A 15,878-nucleotide genomic window follows, 5' to 3' on the forward strand; every position below is an offset into this window, starting at 1 on the left:
CTGGGCAGACAGTTCAGATTCAAACCATAACAAATTAAAACATAGTCTGGGGGGAGTTTAATGCCATATTATTTTGTGTGACTGTTCTGATTATAATCCATCAAATAAAATCAGGTGTTGAATTTTTCCACTGTGGCATCATGCCAGAACCCAAAGAGTTTCCAGATTTGGAGTTTGAAGAATAGGATGCTCAGCCTGTGTTTCTGGTGAGGAGACTGAGGCTAAGCGTGTTGCCTAGGGTAACACAGCTAGGAGGTAAAGCCAGTGACCCCCCAACACACTTGACAGTCTGACTCTGACCTGCTTCCTGAAGCCTCTTCTGATCCCTCCTTCCTGATTCTATCCTCTCCCACAACCTGCAGCCCCATCACACTGCCTTTGTTTTTAACTCTGCTGTGTTTTCTTTCTAACTACCTGATGATACCTCTTGTAAATGGCTGTAGGGATTTAGAATCCTTCTCTTTCTTTCTTGTCCATTCTGGGTCACATACTGGGAGATAAACACCCATCTCCCCTGTCTTACATCAGAGCAGCTTCCAGTGGTGCTGGCTGACAGAATTGTTGGGATGTTGGTATTTCTCAGCTGGTTGAGATGAGAAAATTAAAAGCATGTATTATAGTGAACATTGAATTCAGAAGACACACAGACCCAAGCACGAATCCTAGCTCCTTTGTATGCCCACCTGAATAAGCTGGGGAGAGGAGGGTTTACTTAACCTAGATATTCATAAGCTTTTTCCACTCATGATCTCTTTCAACTTGACAAAATTTTATAACATTGAGCATAGAGGTATATAAAATAGATATACAAATCAAGCATTTACTGATGATAAGTCAGAAAGAATTTTATTTTAAAATAATTCCTTGGGTACAAGTAATTTTATTATTTATTAAAGCTGAAAGAAAAATTGTACAATTATGAAATAGATTTGTTTATTTTTACAGAAAGAATTAAATCTTGGCTGAGTATCTGATAGCACAGGATACAGAGTATCTACACTGTTTTTCAGAGTTGATCGATATTTTAATTTTATAATCATCATCTGAGAATGTCACTTTGCATAAATACATCGTACAAAACAGCAGGAGCATATTTAAGGCCATGTTAGAATTTCTTGGAAATTTTGTCCTAACCTCAAGCAAAAATTCATTTAAGTGGTGTGTGTGTGTGTGTGTGTGTGTGTGTGTTGTGTTGTGTGTGTGAAACTCAAGGTAGTAGCTCAAATTGCAATGTTGAAAATCAAATATTCTAATACAAAACAAAGATACCACTAATTTGGTACTGATGCTGAGGAGGAATGGTAGGAGAGTATTCACAGTCTTTCCCTTTCTGTAATTAGGTCATCACGTTGCTCTGAGAGCAAACAGGCTTGGATGAGCCGTGCAATTCGTAAGCATAGCTCAGTCTTGAGTGTGAGCTGAGGTGTGTCAGGCAGCATCTGTCGCTGCTCTGTGGAGTGACTGACACATGAGCAGTGCTAAGGGTTCAGTGCCGAGGCTTCAGTGAAGTCACGTGATACAGCATGGGCACCTCAAACTCATCAGGCATGTGATTTTGAAATTTTAGTTGTTGTGGGTTCAAAAAAGGTTTACTGTTGCCATATTTATCGTTGCCCCCACATTCGGTTATGTGACCTCACGTAGGGATCACCATCCACTGTCTAAGATGCTGAAACTTGACCCATTCCCAATGGGTTGAACTGTGTCTCCTCAAAATTCTCATGTAGAAGTCCTCACAACCAGTACGTGCCTCTATTTGGAGATAAAGTCTTTCCTAGGGAACCCAACTTAAATGAGGTCACTAGGGGGCATGCACCTACTGCAGCATCTTCCGTCTTCCCAGAAGGTATTTGTGGAGCGGAAGGGCCATGTGAATGCACCATCTGCAAGCCTGGCAGATGGGATACGGAAGATCCACCTCCACTAACACCTTAATCTCCAATTTCCACCTTCAGGGACCGTGAGAAAACAAAGTTCCGTAGTTTATAGCGCCCAGCTTTCAGTAATGGAGTCTCAGTTCCCTCATCTGAAAATGGGTGTGTGGAGAGATCTCACGGAATAAAATTCTTAGTAGAGTAGCAGGTATGCCCCTGTTCAATAGCCACTAGGGCACTCGGTATTCTCTTCTGTTTATCTAAGGAGACACCTTTAGGGCAGCAGTGCTGCCCTTGGTGAGAGTTTAAGGCTGAAACCTCCAACCACTCGAGCTGAGACAAGCTTAGAGTGAGGGAAGCCACAAATGGCAGATTCTAAGATCAAGGGGCTGGTCAGATCCCGAATGACTGCCATCCAGCGAAACAAGCTGCTCTGAGCTGCAGAGCAGATAGCAGGAAAGCCTAGGCAAACAGCGAAACTAAGGCTGGGATGAGTTCAACATGCCACCTGGCAGCTTCGGCACAAATCGGGAAGCTCAGGAGACTTCACAGGACCTTAGATTCCTGCCAGGTGCTTGAGCTCCGTTTACTGTAACTCTGTTCTCAAATAGAGTCATGTTTGAATTCATAGGTAGCCTATAGTGACTCCAAGAACCCCACTTCCTTGCACAGGTCAGGAGAGAAAAGTTCATAGTTTCTTCTTTTTAATTAAATTAATAATTAATTAATTAATTTTACATCCTGAACACAGTCTCCCCTCCCTCTTCTCCTCCTACTCCCTTTTTTCCTGTGTTCTGCCTCCCAATCTATCTCTCCATCATTGCCTGGCTCCCTTTTCATCTCTATTTTTTTTTAAATTTGGATATTCTTTCTCTGCCTTTTAGTTAGTTTGGATAAGGGTTTTTTTTTTTATCTTGTCGATTTTCTCAAAGAATCAACTTCTTTGTTTCATTGATTCTTTCTATTGTTCTCTTTGTTTCTATTTTTATTGATTTCAGTCCTCCATTTGATTATTTCCTGCCATCTGCTACTCTTGGCTTTTGCTTCTTTTTGTTCTAGAGCTTTCAGGTGTGCTGTTACGTCGTTAGTATGAAATTTCTCCAAACTCTTTATGTAGGCACTTAGTGCTGTGAACTTTCTTCTTAGAGCTGCTTCCGTTGTGTCCCATAGGTTTGGGTATGTTGTACATTCATTTTCATTGAATTCTGATGTGGAAGTCCTCTCTGTATGCTGTGAGTATGTTTTATTACCATTGGTTAAAGCTGTTCTGCCCAATGGCTTAGTAGAGTAAAGCCAGGTGGGAAATCTGAACAGAGATATAGAGAGAAAGTAGGTAGAGTCAGAGATACATCCTGTTGCTACTGAAGGAGAAAGATACCAGCCACCAGCCAGAACCTTACCAGTAGGCCACAGCCTCTTGGTGAGAGACAAATTAATAGACATGGGTTAATTTCAGTTGTAAGAGTCAGCTAGGAATATGCCTAAGCTATTGGCCAAACAGTGTTGTAATTAATATAGTTTTTGTGTTATTATTCAGGCTTGTGCAGCCAGGAAACAAACGAGCAGTATCCACCTACAGAATTGTAGGAAATGTTCAGTTTCTTTCTTTATATTTTCCTTGATTCAGTGGTAACTCAGTTAAGAGTTGTTCGGTTTCCATGAGTTTGTAGATTTTCTGTAGTTTGTGTTGTTGTTGAACTCCAACTTTAATTCATTGTGATTTGATAAGGTACAGGGGGTTATTCCATGTTTTTTTTTTCTTTGTATCTGTTATGACTTTCTTTGTGAGCAAGTATGCAGTTAATTTTGATGAAGGTTCCATGGGTTTCTGAGAAGAATGTATATTGTTTGGTGTTTAGGTAGAACATTATGTAGACATCTGTTGGGTACATTTGAGTCATATTATCTGTTAGATCTGTTATTTCTCTGTTTAGTTTCTGTCTGGATGACCTCTCTATTGGTGAGACTGGAGTATTGAAGTCTCCCACAATTAATATGTGGGGTTCCATATGTGATTTTAGCTTTAGTAATATTTCTTTTGCAAATGTGGGTGTCCTTGTATTTGGGATATAGATGTTCAAAATTAGGACATCATCTTGGTGGCTATTTCCTTTGGTGAATATGAAATGTCCTTCTCTATCTCTTTTGATTAATTTTGATTTGGAGTTTATTTTATTAGCTATTAGGATAGTTACATTAGCTTGCCTTTTTGGTCTGTTTGATTGGAAAATCTTTTCTTACATTTTACTCTGAGGTAATGTCTGTCTTTGATGTTGTTTTGAGGTGTGTTTCTTATAAGCAACAGAAGGATGGATCCTGTTTTTGTAACCATTCTGATAACCTGTGTCTTTTTATTGGAGAATTGAGTTCATTGATATTGAGAGATATTAATGACCAAAGATCACTAATTCCTGTTATTTTTGTTGTTGTTGTTAGTGGTATGTGTGTTTCCTGCTAGTATGTGATTATCTGCTGCCTGTGTTTTTGTAGGCGTAGTTAACCCAAGAAATCATTTCTCCCTTTCTTTCTCCTTTTGGCGCTCTCTCTCTCTCTCTCTCTCTCTCTCTCTCTCTCTCTCTCTCTCTTTCTCTCTCTCTCTCTTTCTCTCTCTCATTTTTCTTAATGTACTTTTTGTAGTGATCTAACTCCCTGGCATATGTGGACTTGATACTCTTATAGCACCCATGTTCCTATATTTGGTGGTTTGAACAAGAATGGCCCTCATAGGCTCATATATTTGAATGCTTGATCATCAGGAAGTGGGACTATTTGAAAGGGATTAGGAGGTGTTACCTTGTTTGAGTAGGTGTGGCTTTTTAGGAGGAAGTGTGTCGTCAGGGGGTGGGCTTTGAGGTTTCAAAAGCCTAAGCTAGCCCCAGTGTCTGTCTGTTTTTGCTGCCTGTGGAACAGGTTGTAGAACTCTCAGCTACTGCTCCAGCACCGTATCCGCCTGCATGCTGTCATGCTCCTCACCATGACGACAATGGACTAAAACCCTTGCAATTGTAAGCAAGCCCCAGTGAAATGCTTTCTCTTATAAGAGCTGCCTTGGTCATGGTATCTCTTCACAGCAATAGAACAGTGACCAAGATATTACAATTCCAAGTCACAAGCATTGAGAGACTCAATGCTAGATGTCTCTCGGGATGCATGAAGTACTAAGAGATAGCAGTAATAACAATGGTTACTGTATGAAAGGGTGACAACTATGTGCCAGGAACTGTGGCAAATATCACATATCCTCCAGCCCCCAGACACTCTCCACAACTCACAAGCCTTCTTATTTTAGTGCCGCAAAGGCTGTGGCCTGGTGAGGCTAGCAACTTGCCTAATGTTTCAGGGGTAAGAAGTGGCAGAGCTGGAAATCCAAACCAGCGCTCAAATCTGCTCCTTCACTCTTCCCCGCTGAGCCCCATCATGCCACCTCTATGGTGGACAGGCCAGCCTGCATGGCAGTCTGTAAGCAGGAAGCAAAAGCCTCTCTTCAGGGAACTGGAGAGACAACTGAGTGCGCCAGAGGAAAGGAAAGGCATCCTGACAGCTCAGCCTATTCCCTCTGCAGCCCTCAAGGTGCATGGCTGCCCCAGGCTGTAGAGGGCAGGAAAGGAACATCCACCTGTTTTCTTCTAACACTGAGCTCACACTCCAGGGGACATCCTGGGTTGAGTGAGAAAGGTCCTACAAAGCTAGGGCCTCCAAGGAAGCATCTGTTGGTGCCGTCTTTTTGCTGATCTGCCTCTCTTTGGCTTTGAGCTGTCTGGTGAAATAAAAGGTGACCAGGGAAACCTTGGTGTCAGAGATACCATCAATGCTTTCACGTAAGTACATCCCACTGCACACGTGGGACACACTTACACTTCATGCTTTTCATCGCTTGCCTGAAACTCAGATCCTGCTGGGCATCCTGTATTTTTCTTTGCCAAATCTGACAGTGCCCTTTGGCTTGCAAGCAGCCCGTTGCCTTCTTTCAGAATCACCGGCTAAACTGATACTGTCAGGAAGAGCAGAGCCTCAGGTGTGTTCTGAAAGCTGTCCGCTCTACCTTGTTCCTTTAAGAAATGTTTTTTAAAGGCTACGGACTCCGCGAATAATAACAGCAGCGATTGCAATACTCTTCTCATTATTTGGGACATGTCTTGAGGGTTGGGGGCGGGGATCAACTTTCTACTGAAATTCCCGGAAACTCGTCTGTACAATTTGTATTCAATAAAAAACATCAGAGTCATGCTACAAGGGCGTCTTTGGAAAGAGGTCCCACAGAGGAAGTGGGAGCCAGCGGGAGTCAGCCCTGACCTCCCTGCCGTGGTAGTTACTCCTGATGGCAAGGGGTGGAGGTTTAGATTGAATTCCAATCTCTGTAACTCCAGGTTGCAGTGGGGGGTTGGGTGCAGGGGAAGGAGGAGGAAGAGGAAGTGGGATGGGAGGAGGAGGCTTCAGTTCCCCATCACAGTGCCCAAGTTTCCCCTGGTCTGTATGTCTGAGAGTACATTTCTAGCACCGAGAGGCACCTCCTTTACCTCCCAAGTGCTGGGAACCTAGGTACATATTCTAAGGACCATCCCTGCCCATTTTCACATAGGATCTGGAGACAGAACTGAGGTCCTCATGCCTGCAAATCAGGAGCATTACAGACTAAGCTTTCTCCCAGTCCTCAGCACCCACCCCACCCCCACCCCCACAGGCTATAGCAGCTGTAAAGATAAAGCTGATTTCCCCTGTCAAGAAACTTGAAATCTAACTCAGTCAAGACAAACAGAGAGTGAAACAACAGGAAAACAGCAGAGGGATCCCAGGGATGGGTAAGAGCTAAAGACCTGATGTTCAAGACCGAGGATGAATTAGCTCCGGGGGAGATGAGCAATCAGTAAATGAGCCAGGTGTGATGCTGCAAACCTGCAGTCCCTGCTCTCTGGGGCCAGAGGCAGAAGTATCTGCAGTCGCCATCATCCTCAACTCTATCGTGAGTTTATGGTCAGCCTGGGTTACAGGAGAACCTATGATGAAAAGAAAAGAAATAGTTAATGTGGTTATACCATGGATGCCTGTATTATTAGGGTTCTCTGGGGTAAAGAAATAGTATGGAGAGAATGAATCTAATTACAGGAACAGACTTGTAGGTGTGGTCTGGGGAGTCTAGCAATGGCTAAGGAGAGGGTGAGAACCCTGTAGTTCCCCAGTCCCCATTGCTGGGTGTCTCAGCAGTCCCAATGTGGTGCTGAAGATTTCTGGAGAGATCTTTGTCCTTCGTCCACATTGGAAGGCCCAAGAAGTTGGGTTCTGATGGCAGCAGCAGCAGCAGCAGCAGGATAAATGGATTTACCAGCAAGAATGGAAGGCAGGCCACAAGAAGTATTGCTCTTCCCTCAGACCTCTTTCTACCCTGGTCACTGCTGGAAGGTGCTGCTTACTCTATGGGAGGGTCTTCCCCCTTAGTTAACTTCCTAGAACACAATGTACTCTCACAGAGGTGTGTCTCTTATGATTCCAGATTTGATCAAATAAAGAATCAAGATGAGCCATTATAGAGGCATTCGAGATGAACCATGCATTTCACTACGATGGCCATAGAACAAAGGCATATTTGACCGTTGTGTCTTATTGTATTTCCCATAAAAATAAATTCAGCTTTTAGATAGATCCAAAGTGAGTGCCATGGATGATCAGAAGATACCGCTGCCCAATTCTGTCCTGGGTGATAGCAGTGCCTGACAAGGAAAAGTAATGCAAAACACTAAAGTCATGCGCCAGACACTGGGCTATGTGATTTCTTCAATATGACCGAGTGTGAACTTTCTGAATTATATTATCATCTCAGCATTAGGAAGGAGGTCAGGACCTTTGGCTTAATCCCACTTCATCCCCTTGTTCCCCTAGATGCAGGATCTTCTCCATTTGTACCATGGAGTACTCAGTACATGACTGATTTCTCTCCAGTTATTCTCTGTGAGGTACCCCTTTTTGTCATCACACAGTATGACTTGACTTGATTTGATTGTTAACTTGATAAGGGCTGGAGTGGCCACTGCAATGTGCATCTGGGTGGGTCTGTGAGGGATTTCCACAAAGGATTGGCTGGAGGAATTTCCTCCCTCCCCCAGAACAGGCAACAGGAGTGAAGATGTCCGAGGAGAAGGCGGTGCTGTCTGCCTCCTTTTTCTTCTTGCTGGCTGGTGAGTCCTTATTGTCGCTGCTGATGTCATCCTTCGACGGTATGAAAACCCAGTTTCTTCAGCCTTCCATTGCAGACTGAAGATCAGTGATCATCCAGGACTGGGCCTGCGGAGGCACACAGTTTTAATGACCGAGTAGTTGCAGGTGGTCATTCTTTCTAGCATTCGGATGGCCAGTGATGGACTGCCCAGCCGGTATCCTGTAAGCCAATCTATTTTGTTATCTTATTTTATTTTGTTTAGTTTTAGACCTATGTGCACTCCAGCCCCTGTGTGGAGGCAGGAGAACAACTTGCCGGAGTCCTTTCTCTTCATGGACCACGTGGATACCAGGAATTAAAGTTGGATGGTCAGGTTCAATGGCAGCACCTTTATCCACCAAGCATCTCACCACCCCATAAATCGTTCCTTATAACATTTATTCATTCTACTGGTTCTGTGTGTCTAGAAAAACCTAACACACGTGACTTCAGTGAGACTCCTGTAGCTACTCAGTTCTGAAGCCCTTTGGAGAGCTTGTTCTAAGCCCCAACAAATGTATAGTCAATTGTGACACACCTACTTCACCAAAAAATTATGCATAGCAAGTATTTTTTTTTTTTTTGGATGATGTCTGATCAGTGTCTGCCACCTCTTTAGGAAGTTTTGGCCTTTAAGTAGAACATGTAGGTGTTTGTTTGTATTAAACACCTGCATGATGTTAGGTCCTTAATATTTGGCATGATTTCTCAAATGCTCTGAGGATCTGCAGTGTGTCAGCCTTTGCTAACAGCTGAGATTTACTTAATTGTGTCTTCAGGTTCTAGCTCCTTTAAGAAAGAGATGAGGCTCTGGTCGCCTGGCATGATTCTCACAGAATGGACTTCCCAAGCTGAAAAGTCTTTATATAGGAGGAAGGGGTAGCCTGCCTTCCGGGGGCCTAAGGAAAAACGAAGGTCATAGGGAAACACTAGCTTTGATGGCTCAGTTTTCTTTTCAGCTCATTCTCAAGGGATGGAAATTCCTTTCTTTAACTCACCGGTGAAAAGAAGGGCTGTGCTCCAGACACAAGGAGGAGCACAGCAAGGAACAAGCAGGTCACAGAACACAAACCTTCGTTCGGAGGTGCGGTTCAGGCTAGGACATCAGCACGATCTCAGACAAATTCCATCATCTCTTCCTGCTCCAGATTCCTGGTACCCTGCAAAATGGCATCGTGCTATTAATTCATAAGGTTGCTATAGCCCACTTGCTCAGGAGTTAGCTGTGCCAGCCTCCTTCAAATATAGCAGTCTTTGTCGGAATGGTTCAGTTCTGATCCAGGTTCCAGTGAGTTGAGCCTCAGGCTACCGGCCCAGCTGCAGTAAGCTGTTCCTACAACTCCTGGAGGAGCCACCCCTCTGAAGCACTGGCAATAGAGAACTACCTACAAGCCTTAATGTTTAGAAAGACTGAACTTCTGCAGGCTTGGAGGTGAGATGGAACTAGGCAAAGTGGTCATTGATAGTCACAAGGTCTTTAAAAAGTTACTCAAATTATGTTTGCTTTTTCCTTTTGAATAGACGTAATTGACATTTGTCATGTGCTGTGCCTATGTTTGTAGTTAACAAGCAGTTAAATTATGTATTTAGATATTAACAGATTTAAAAAATTTTGTCCTTCCCTTTTCTCCCTCCATCCCTCCATCAGTCCCTCCCTCTGTCCCTCCTTCTCTCCCTCCTTCCTCCTCACTAGCGGATGTCTAAAACCATAGGTCATACCAACTCCATATATACTTTTCTCCTATGTGTCCAGACCTACAATAAAGTGTTTTATATATTAAGCATAGTATGAAATTAACAATAAATAATAATAGAATAACAATAACTAATAATAGAATTGTTGTAACTCTTTAGAAATGAAGTCTTTGGAAGTGTATTTTGCTCTTCAAAAGTTACAACAAATGTTAGTACTTTGAGATTGCAGAAATGGCCATACCCAAGGCTGAGTGTCTACCACAGAAATGGCCATACTCAAAGAGAGAATCAACTACAGAAACGGCCACACAAAAGGTCCCATAGCTGCTACAGAAATGGCTGTCCTGAGGCCTACTGAGAGTTAACCAGCATCTGTCAATCCAACAGAAAATGTCAGCGCAACATCGCAACACCTGTAGTGACAGCATCAATTATTTCATTGCAGAAAGCACGCGACTCTTAAATACTGACATCGAAGCTGGTTTCAAACCAATTCTAAAACAATGACTGTTCCAGTCTGTAAAATGCCTGTAAAAATGCAGAGTGATACTTTTTTGTATTGCAAATGTAACTGACATGTGGTAAAAGCCAGATTGTACTTGTAGTATTTGCCAATGAATAAATCAATCAGCCAACAGACGACAGTCACTTGGTACCTGCTTTGTGCAAGAATCTGTGTTGGAACAAGGAGGCATTGCGTTCCTTTAAATGTAAGTTAATGAACAAAATAGTTCTTCCCTTTTGAAAACCATGTGGTTGGAGATATCAGAAGGTTAATGGAGGGGCTGGAGAGATAACTCAGTCAGTAAAATGCTTGCCCTATAAGCATGGAGACCTGAGTTTGATTCCCAGAAACCACATGTGGGGCATAGTAGTAGCCCGAGGTTGTCCTGTGTCCCCAACACATGCGCATTTCTAAACAGGTAGATCTATGTACATTCAAACATACACACACATGAGTGTACTCATAATCGTTTAAAGAAGCAAGTGGAGAATTCTGACCCAAATGACACTTGCTTCCCTCACTGTAACAGAGGAGAATTTGGGAAGACTTTGTGAGGAAGCATGTCCTTAGAATCCAGGTGTGGAGTGAGTAGTTCATTTTCTAAAGCTTGTACGAAGGCAGGCAAGGGCAGCTTCTCAGCAACTCAGCTGTCCTATGCTACAAACCAGACTGTATTGAATTCAACAGTCTACAAGCACTTGAGTGTCTGCACTTTACACGAACTAAGTTGGATTTAAAAGTTGGGATTTTGGGGGTTTTGGAATCTAATGAATTTCAGACTATATGTGTTGAATATCTGGACAGATCTGCAGTCTCTGTTCACGCTTTGGAAGAAACTGAGCCCATTCCTTAAGAACTAGCCGCCTCCTGACAGTCCACGGCTCAGTCAGTGTCTGGAGACCTCCTACAGCAAAGAGAAGTATGTTGGTTCCAAACTGGGGCCGGGGAGGGGATGATGATATTCTGTTGAACTCTCCTCTGAGCAGGAATTTCATACCGGAGGAAAGGGGAAATTGAGGCTGGGGGACAGATGTATCTTGCAAGGCTGCTCCCTCGAATTTGAACGCAGGTAGAATTCCCTTGTCAACAATTTAGTTTTGAACAGAGGTTCTCAACCTGTGGGTCAAAGGGGGTTTGAGCGACCCTCCATCAGGGGTTGCATATCAGATATCCTGCATATCTGATACCTACACTACAACTCAGACCAGGAGTAAATTATAGCTATGAAGTAGCAGAGGGAATAATTTTATGGTTGGGGTCCCCACAACCCGGGGAACCATATCCAAGGGACACAGCATTAGGAAGATTGAGGACCACTGGTTTGGAGGGCTTCATTGCAACCGCCTGCTAACTCCTGACGTGCACAATGAACTCTCCCTGTTCACTTCCAAATCTCAGGATCAGAGACATCAATAAAGAGTTTTGGTTCCTTAAGAAGGATTACTGGGGGTTCCATGGAGCTAGCCAGTCTTAAAGGCTGGAAGTCAGCCATACAAAATGCCTCCTAGGGAGAAAGGAAGATGTTTGGAAATACTTTTTCTGTTTTTAAGGCCCTGAGATTGCACGGGTTTCCTTAGTTCTATGGAGTTCCTCCAACTGTCTGGGGATGTCTAGGTTTTAAGAAACTCTTGGTGACCGTTAACCTAACACTTGAGAAGACGGCGTCCCTATGCCAACTGTGTGGTGGGATGTCTTCTTAGGAGGCTTTTTAAAACCGGCCATGGAGGGGATCCTTTCTTGAACTAGGGCCTCTGAGATTGTGTCAGTGGTTCTCTTCCTCAACTTCCTGCTTGCTGTGCTTGAAGTTCAGCATAAGCAAATAAATATCAACGACTGGCTTAATGATTTTCATAAGGCTCTGTACTTTCAAGGCAAGAGGCTCTCCTGCAATGTTTGATCTACTCTGCACGAATCTGCTCTCCAAATGGCCAGCACATGTCGAGGCTTGCGTCCTCTGGTTATAGGAAGATGCCTTTGATGGGTTAACCGCAGAGTAACTGAACCCTTTCCAAGCGCTTTTCAAAAGTCCTTTGTCCTGGTGTGGATCTTGCTACTTGGGATGGATCAGCAAGAGATTGCTCCTGGCCAAGAGCTCTAGTAAACTCTCCCTGATTTGAGTTTGGCCCCCGAGTAATGCCCTCTGAAATCTGATGTCCCAAAAGCTCCGAGCATAACAACCGAGCAGTTATGAAACAGTTGCTCTAATTCTAGCTGGGCCACTCAGATTCTTCCAACACACCCTCCACAATTCCTTAGAGCCAAGTGACATCATAATTGTCAATCGTCTCGAGGAGGACTGGTCTTTTTGTTAGCAAGGCATTTTGGCAACTGACTGATGCCCCCAACAATGAATGTTATTTGTTTGTTTATTTCTATGAAATTGTGTGGTTAAGTATTCAAGCCGTGGTTGCTGAAGCCATGATGCAGAGTACTAACCATTATACAACCACGGTGAGTGACTGGGTACTAACCATTATATAACCACAGTGAGCTACTGAGTATTAACCCTTATACAATCACTGTGAGCTACTGAAAAGCTTGTGCTAAGTATGGGAAACAGAGTCTTGGGCATGCTTACTCTTTTTCTTGACATTAATTGAACCAAAGGGAAGGCAAATGTATGTATGTATATATGTGTATGATTTATTTATTTTCTAGGTTAACGACACTCAGTTCTCTCCCATGGTTATTGCACTGTGGGGTAAGTGCCTTGCTAAGTTCAGACAAGTCTTTAAACTGTGTTTTCTATCTTGTCTTATTGAATTAGCTAGCAGCCATGCAGTCACCTAGTCCGGAGAGCTGAGAGTCCTGAGTCCTAATAGACTGTTTTCTCTTTATTACAGCCCTCCTCCTACATACAAGCAACTTCCCGTCTGCACCGATGGTCCCACTCCATCACTGAGACAGTCTGCCATCTGCTCTGTCTTCGCCATGGTGTGCCTTTTCTAGCCATCAACACCTCCTTTCTGCACCTGGAATTGCCCCGGTGACCTTTTCCAAATCACTGTTTTACTCTCATTCCTCATCGAACCTATCTATGCATTTCCCCTTTATAGAAATCTTAGATTTTTTAAAAAGTATAAATTAATAATTAATAAACCATAGAATTACAAGTCACGCCAGCTGACTTTTTTTCATCACAGGAGGGGGTAGAATTTTACTGATCATTTCCATTACCTATGGAATTGCTATTACTTAGCATTTTTGCATGTATGCCCATATATGAGGTTGATTCTCACTCTGTCCTTACTTGACCTTGACATCAGGATTGTAATGGCTTTTAATATGTTTGTAAAATGTTCTTCTATTCCCTGTCAGGGTAACGGCTATTATTTCCTTTTTTTAATCTTCAGAAAGAAAGTTATCTGAGCACTCTATGGATCTAGTGTTTCCTTTTAGCCTATTTCTGCCTTTTGATTACCACCCCACTCCCTGCCAGGCTACGTGATCCTGCAGAGTCAAGTATTTTTGAATGAAGTTTCATAGTTTGTGCTTTTCTAATTGTGGACAGCGTGGCTGGGCACGGGTGGTACACACGGTGCACCCCAGAGCTGGGAAGCTCAAGTGGTAGGATTGTAAAATCGCAGGCAGCCTGGGCTATGCTACATCGCAAGACACGGCCTCACAAAACAAGAACAACAGACAACAACTTACACAGCGTATCAAAAGTTTCAACTGTATTGGCCTCAAGTGGTTTCCATGACTCTGTTATGGCTTTTAAATATTTACTTTTTCTGTTTCAATGTCCCCTTTCATATCTAGCACTGTTTATTTCTGCCTCTTAACCAATCAATCATGCCAAGAGTTTGTCTATTTGTTTGCTTTTGGGGGAAACAACCAGTTTTTCATTCTCTTGATCAGACGATCAGCTCGTTCTTGACACCGCCACAGTAATCCCCAGAAACTCAGATCCACTTTAAAAACCCACTGGTGGCCGCACAGCACATCTAAGCTCCCACGCCTGCCAGGAGAACCAGCTTATGTCTCCTGCTCCACCCCCTCAGCTCTGCCACCACCAGCGTCACCATCCTCCCCAGCCCCCAGAGTCAGGCGGCCGCTTCAGGACTTTGTGTAGATCCTCTTTCTCCCTCTGTTTCCACGAATCAAAGTCCAGAATTCCAGGTCAAGTTTTTATTTGCTGTGAGGGTTTCCCCGGCCCTTTCCACCCAGTTCTCCCTGCAGTCATTACCTCCTTCTCTGTGTGCGTTTTTGCTGCACACATTCTTACGGCTTCCATTGCGCATCATGTTTTGGTTGTGCTTTCTCCTGGTCCTTGAGGGGCAGTGCAATCCATTGCTGATTTCTGTATCTCTGGGACTTTCAACTAATTTCTCCTATCCCTTGTAACTTCTGTTTGAAAAGGCCAAACAAAAATTAGAGTAAAGGTTACACTATGCCTCTTTCTTCTATTTTAAGAAGTGCTGACAACCAACTCCAGCAAAGATGCTGTTTGTTTCCTTCTGCTTGCCCTGGCAATATGAACTCAAATTAGCACTGAATCATCTATATGCTAATATTTTTTTAACGTTACCACTTTTAAAGTCAATATTTCTTTTTATATGGTCCAGACTACACGCTGTACATGATGGAGCACATCTGTAATCCTAGCTGAGGCAGGGATGTTATGAATTCTAGACCAAACTATGCTACGTAGCGAGTTCAAAGTCAGCTTCAGTTGTAATGGGACTCTATCCCAAACAAACTGCGTATTATTTTATGTCTAGAGATTTCAGTGATCTTTACATCACAGACCAGATTTAAGAGTTTGCTCATAAACTCATAAACTATTTAAATCAGAAAGAATAACAATATTTTATGGCCAACACAAATACATTTTAAACCTTCATTTGTCTAAGTATTGTCGGTAAACAATTTAAAGAAACCTCTGCTATAGATTATAGATTTTTCTCAAATTAACGCCTCATAATGATTGACCTATACATGAGTACAAAACACAAGCCAATGTTTAAAGGAGGCAGTTAGGTAGCTGTGAAACCCCCAGTAGAGGTTTCCTTTTTTTTTAAGGTAGGTTTGAATCTCGTCGCTAAGGAATTCTCCAATAGGGCTTTAATCTGTGGAAGTCTCAATTGCAAAATTATGATGAGGATGGCTGACCTTCCAGGTTCTTGTAAGGGCTAAATCACATGATGTGTGGAGAACAACCTGGGTGAGAGGCAGAAAGAGGACAAATATTCACTGAAACGTAAACACAATGTGTGTGATAAGAAAATACAAGTACACCGATTTGGCAAATGCTCAATTTCATATTTGCAAGATTCTTACCTAGGCATCCAGTGTTGCGCTGATTAAGGGAAATCTCGTTTTCCTTGAAGCTCTGCTTGCCTGCTGAACTTTTCAGCCCAGCATAACACCCTCTACTAATCCATTTTATTTACATCGTTTTAGACAAAGGACAGCTAGTTACACGCTGGGCTCTGGGAGTCTGGAGATATGAACTGAACATTCAGTGACCTTCAGTGATCACTGGAAGATTTTGGGGGAGCGTATCTTGCATTTCCCCAAAGTTAAAACCTTAGACACAAATTGTTGGGAGCAGTGAGACCCCAGATCCTGAATTTCTTGTAACCCCCTGATCTGAGTGCCTACAGCTGCT

The 15,878-nt window shown here is 43.1% G+C and overlaps 1 protein-coding gene across 3 annotated transcripts in view; it reads right to left on the bottom strand.

Moving 5' to 3' along the window:
* Nucleotides 1-872: 872 nt before the first annotated feature.
* The window catches only part of Rnls (renalase, FAD dependent amine oxidase), a 289,318-nt gene continuing 274,312 nt past the window's right edge, over nt 873-15,878 (bottom strand). The window contains exons 7-9 of one of the 3 annotated variants that reach the window (XR_012910683.1): nt 9,137-9,224; nt 6,768-6,868; nt 873-3,180 (exon numbers count right to left, since the gene is read on the bottom strand). Coding sequence is in view for 2 of the 3 variants with exons in the window: in XM_075973856.1 (XP_075829971.1) it covers nt 9,180-9,224 (45 nt within the window). In the remaining variant the exon portion in view is untranslated. Of the gene's footprint in view, nt 3,181-6,604; nt 6,869-9,136; nt 9,225-15,878 lie in introns of those variants that run through there. The other 2 variants (XM_075973856.1, XM_075973855.1) reach the window with 2 other exon arrangements.

This window comes from Microtus pennsylvanicus, chromosome 5 (assembly GCF_037038515.1).
Source record: "Microtus pennsylvanicus isolate mMicPen1 chromosome 5, mMicPen1.hap1, whole genome shotgun sequence".
Lineage (NCBI taxonomy): Eukaryota > Metazoa > Chordata > Mammalia > Rodentia > Cricetidae > Microtus > Microtus pennsylvanicus.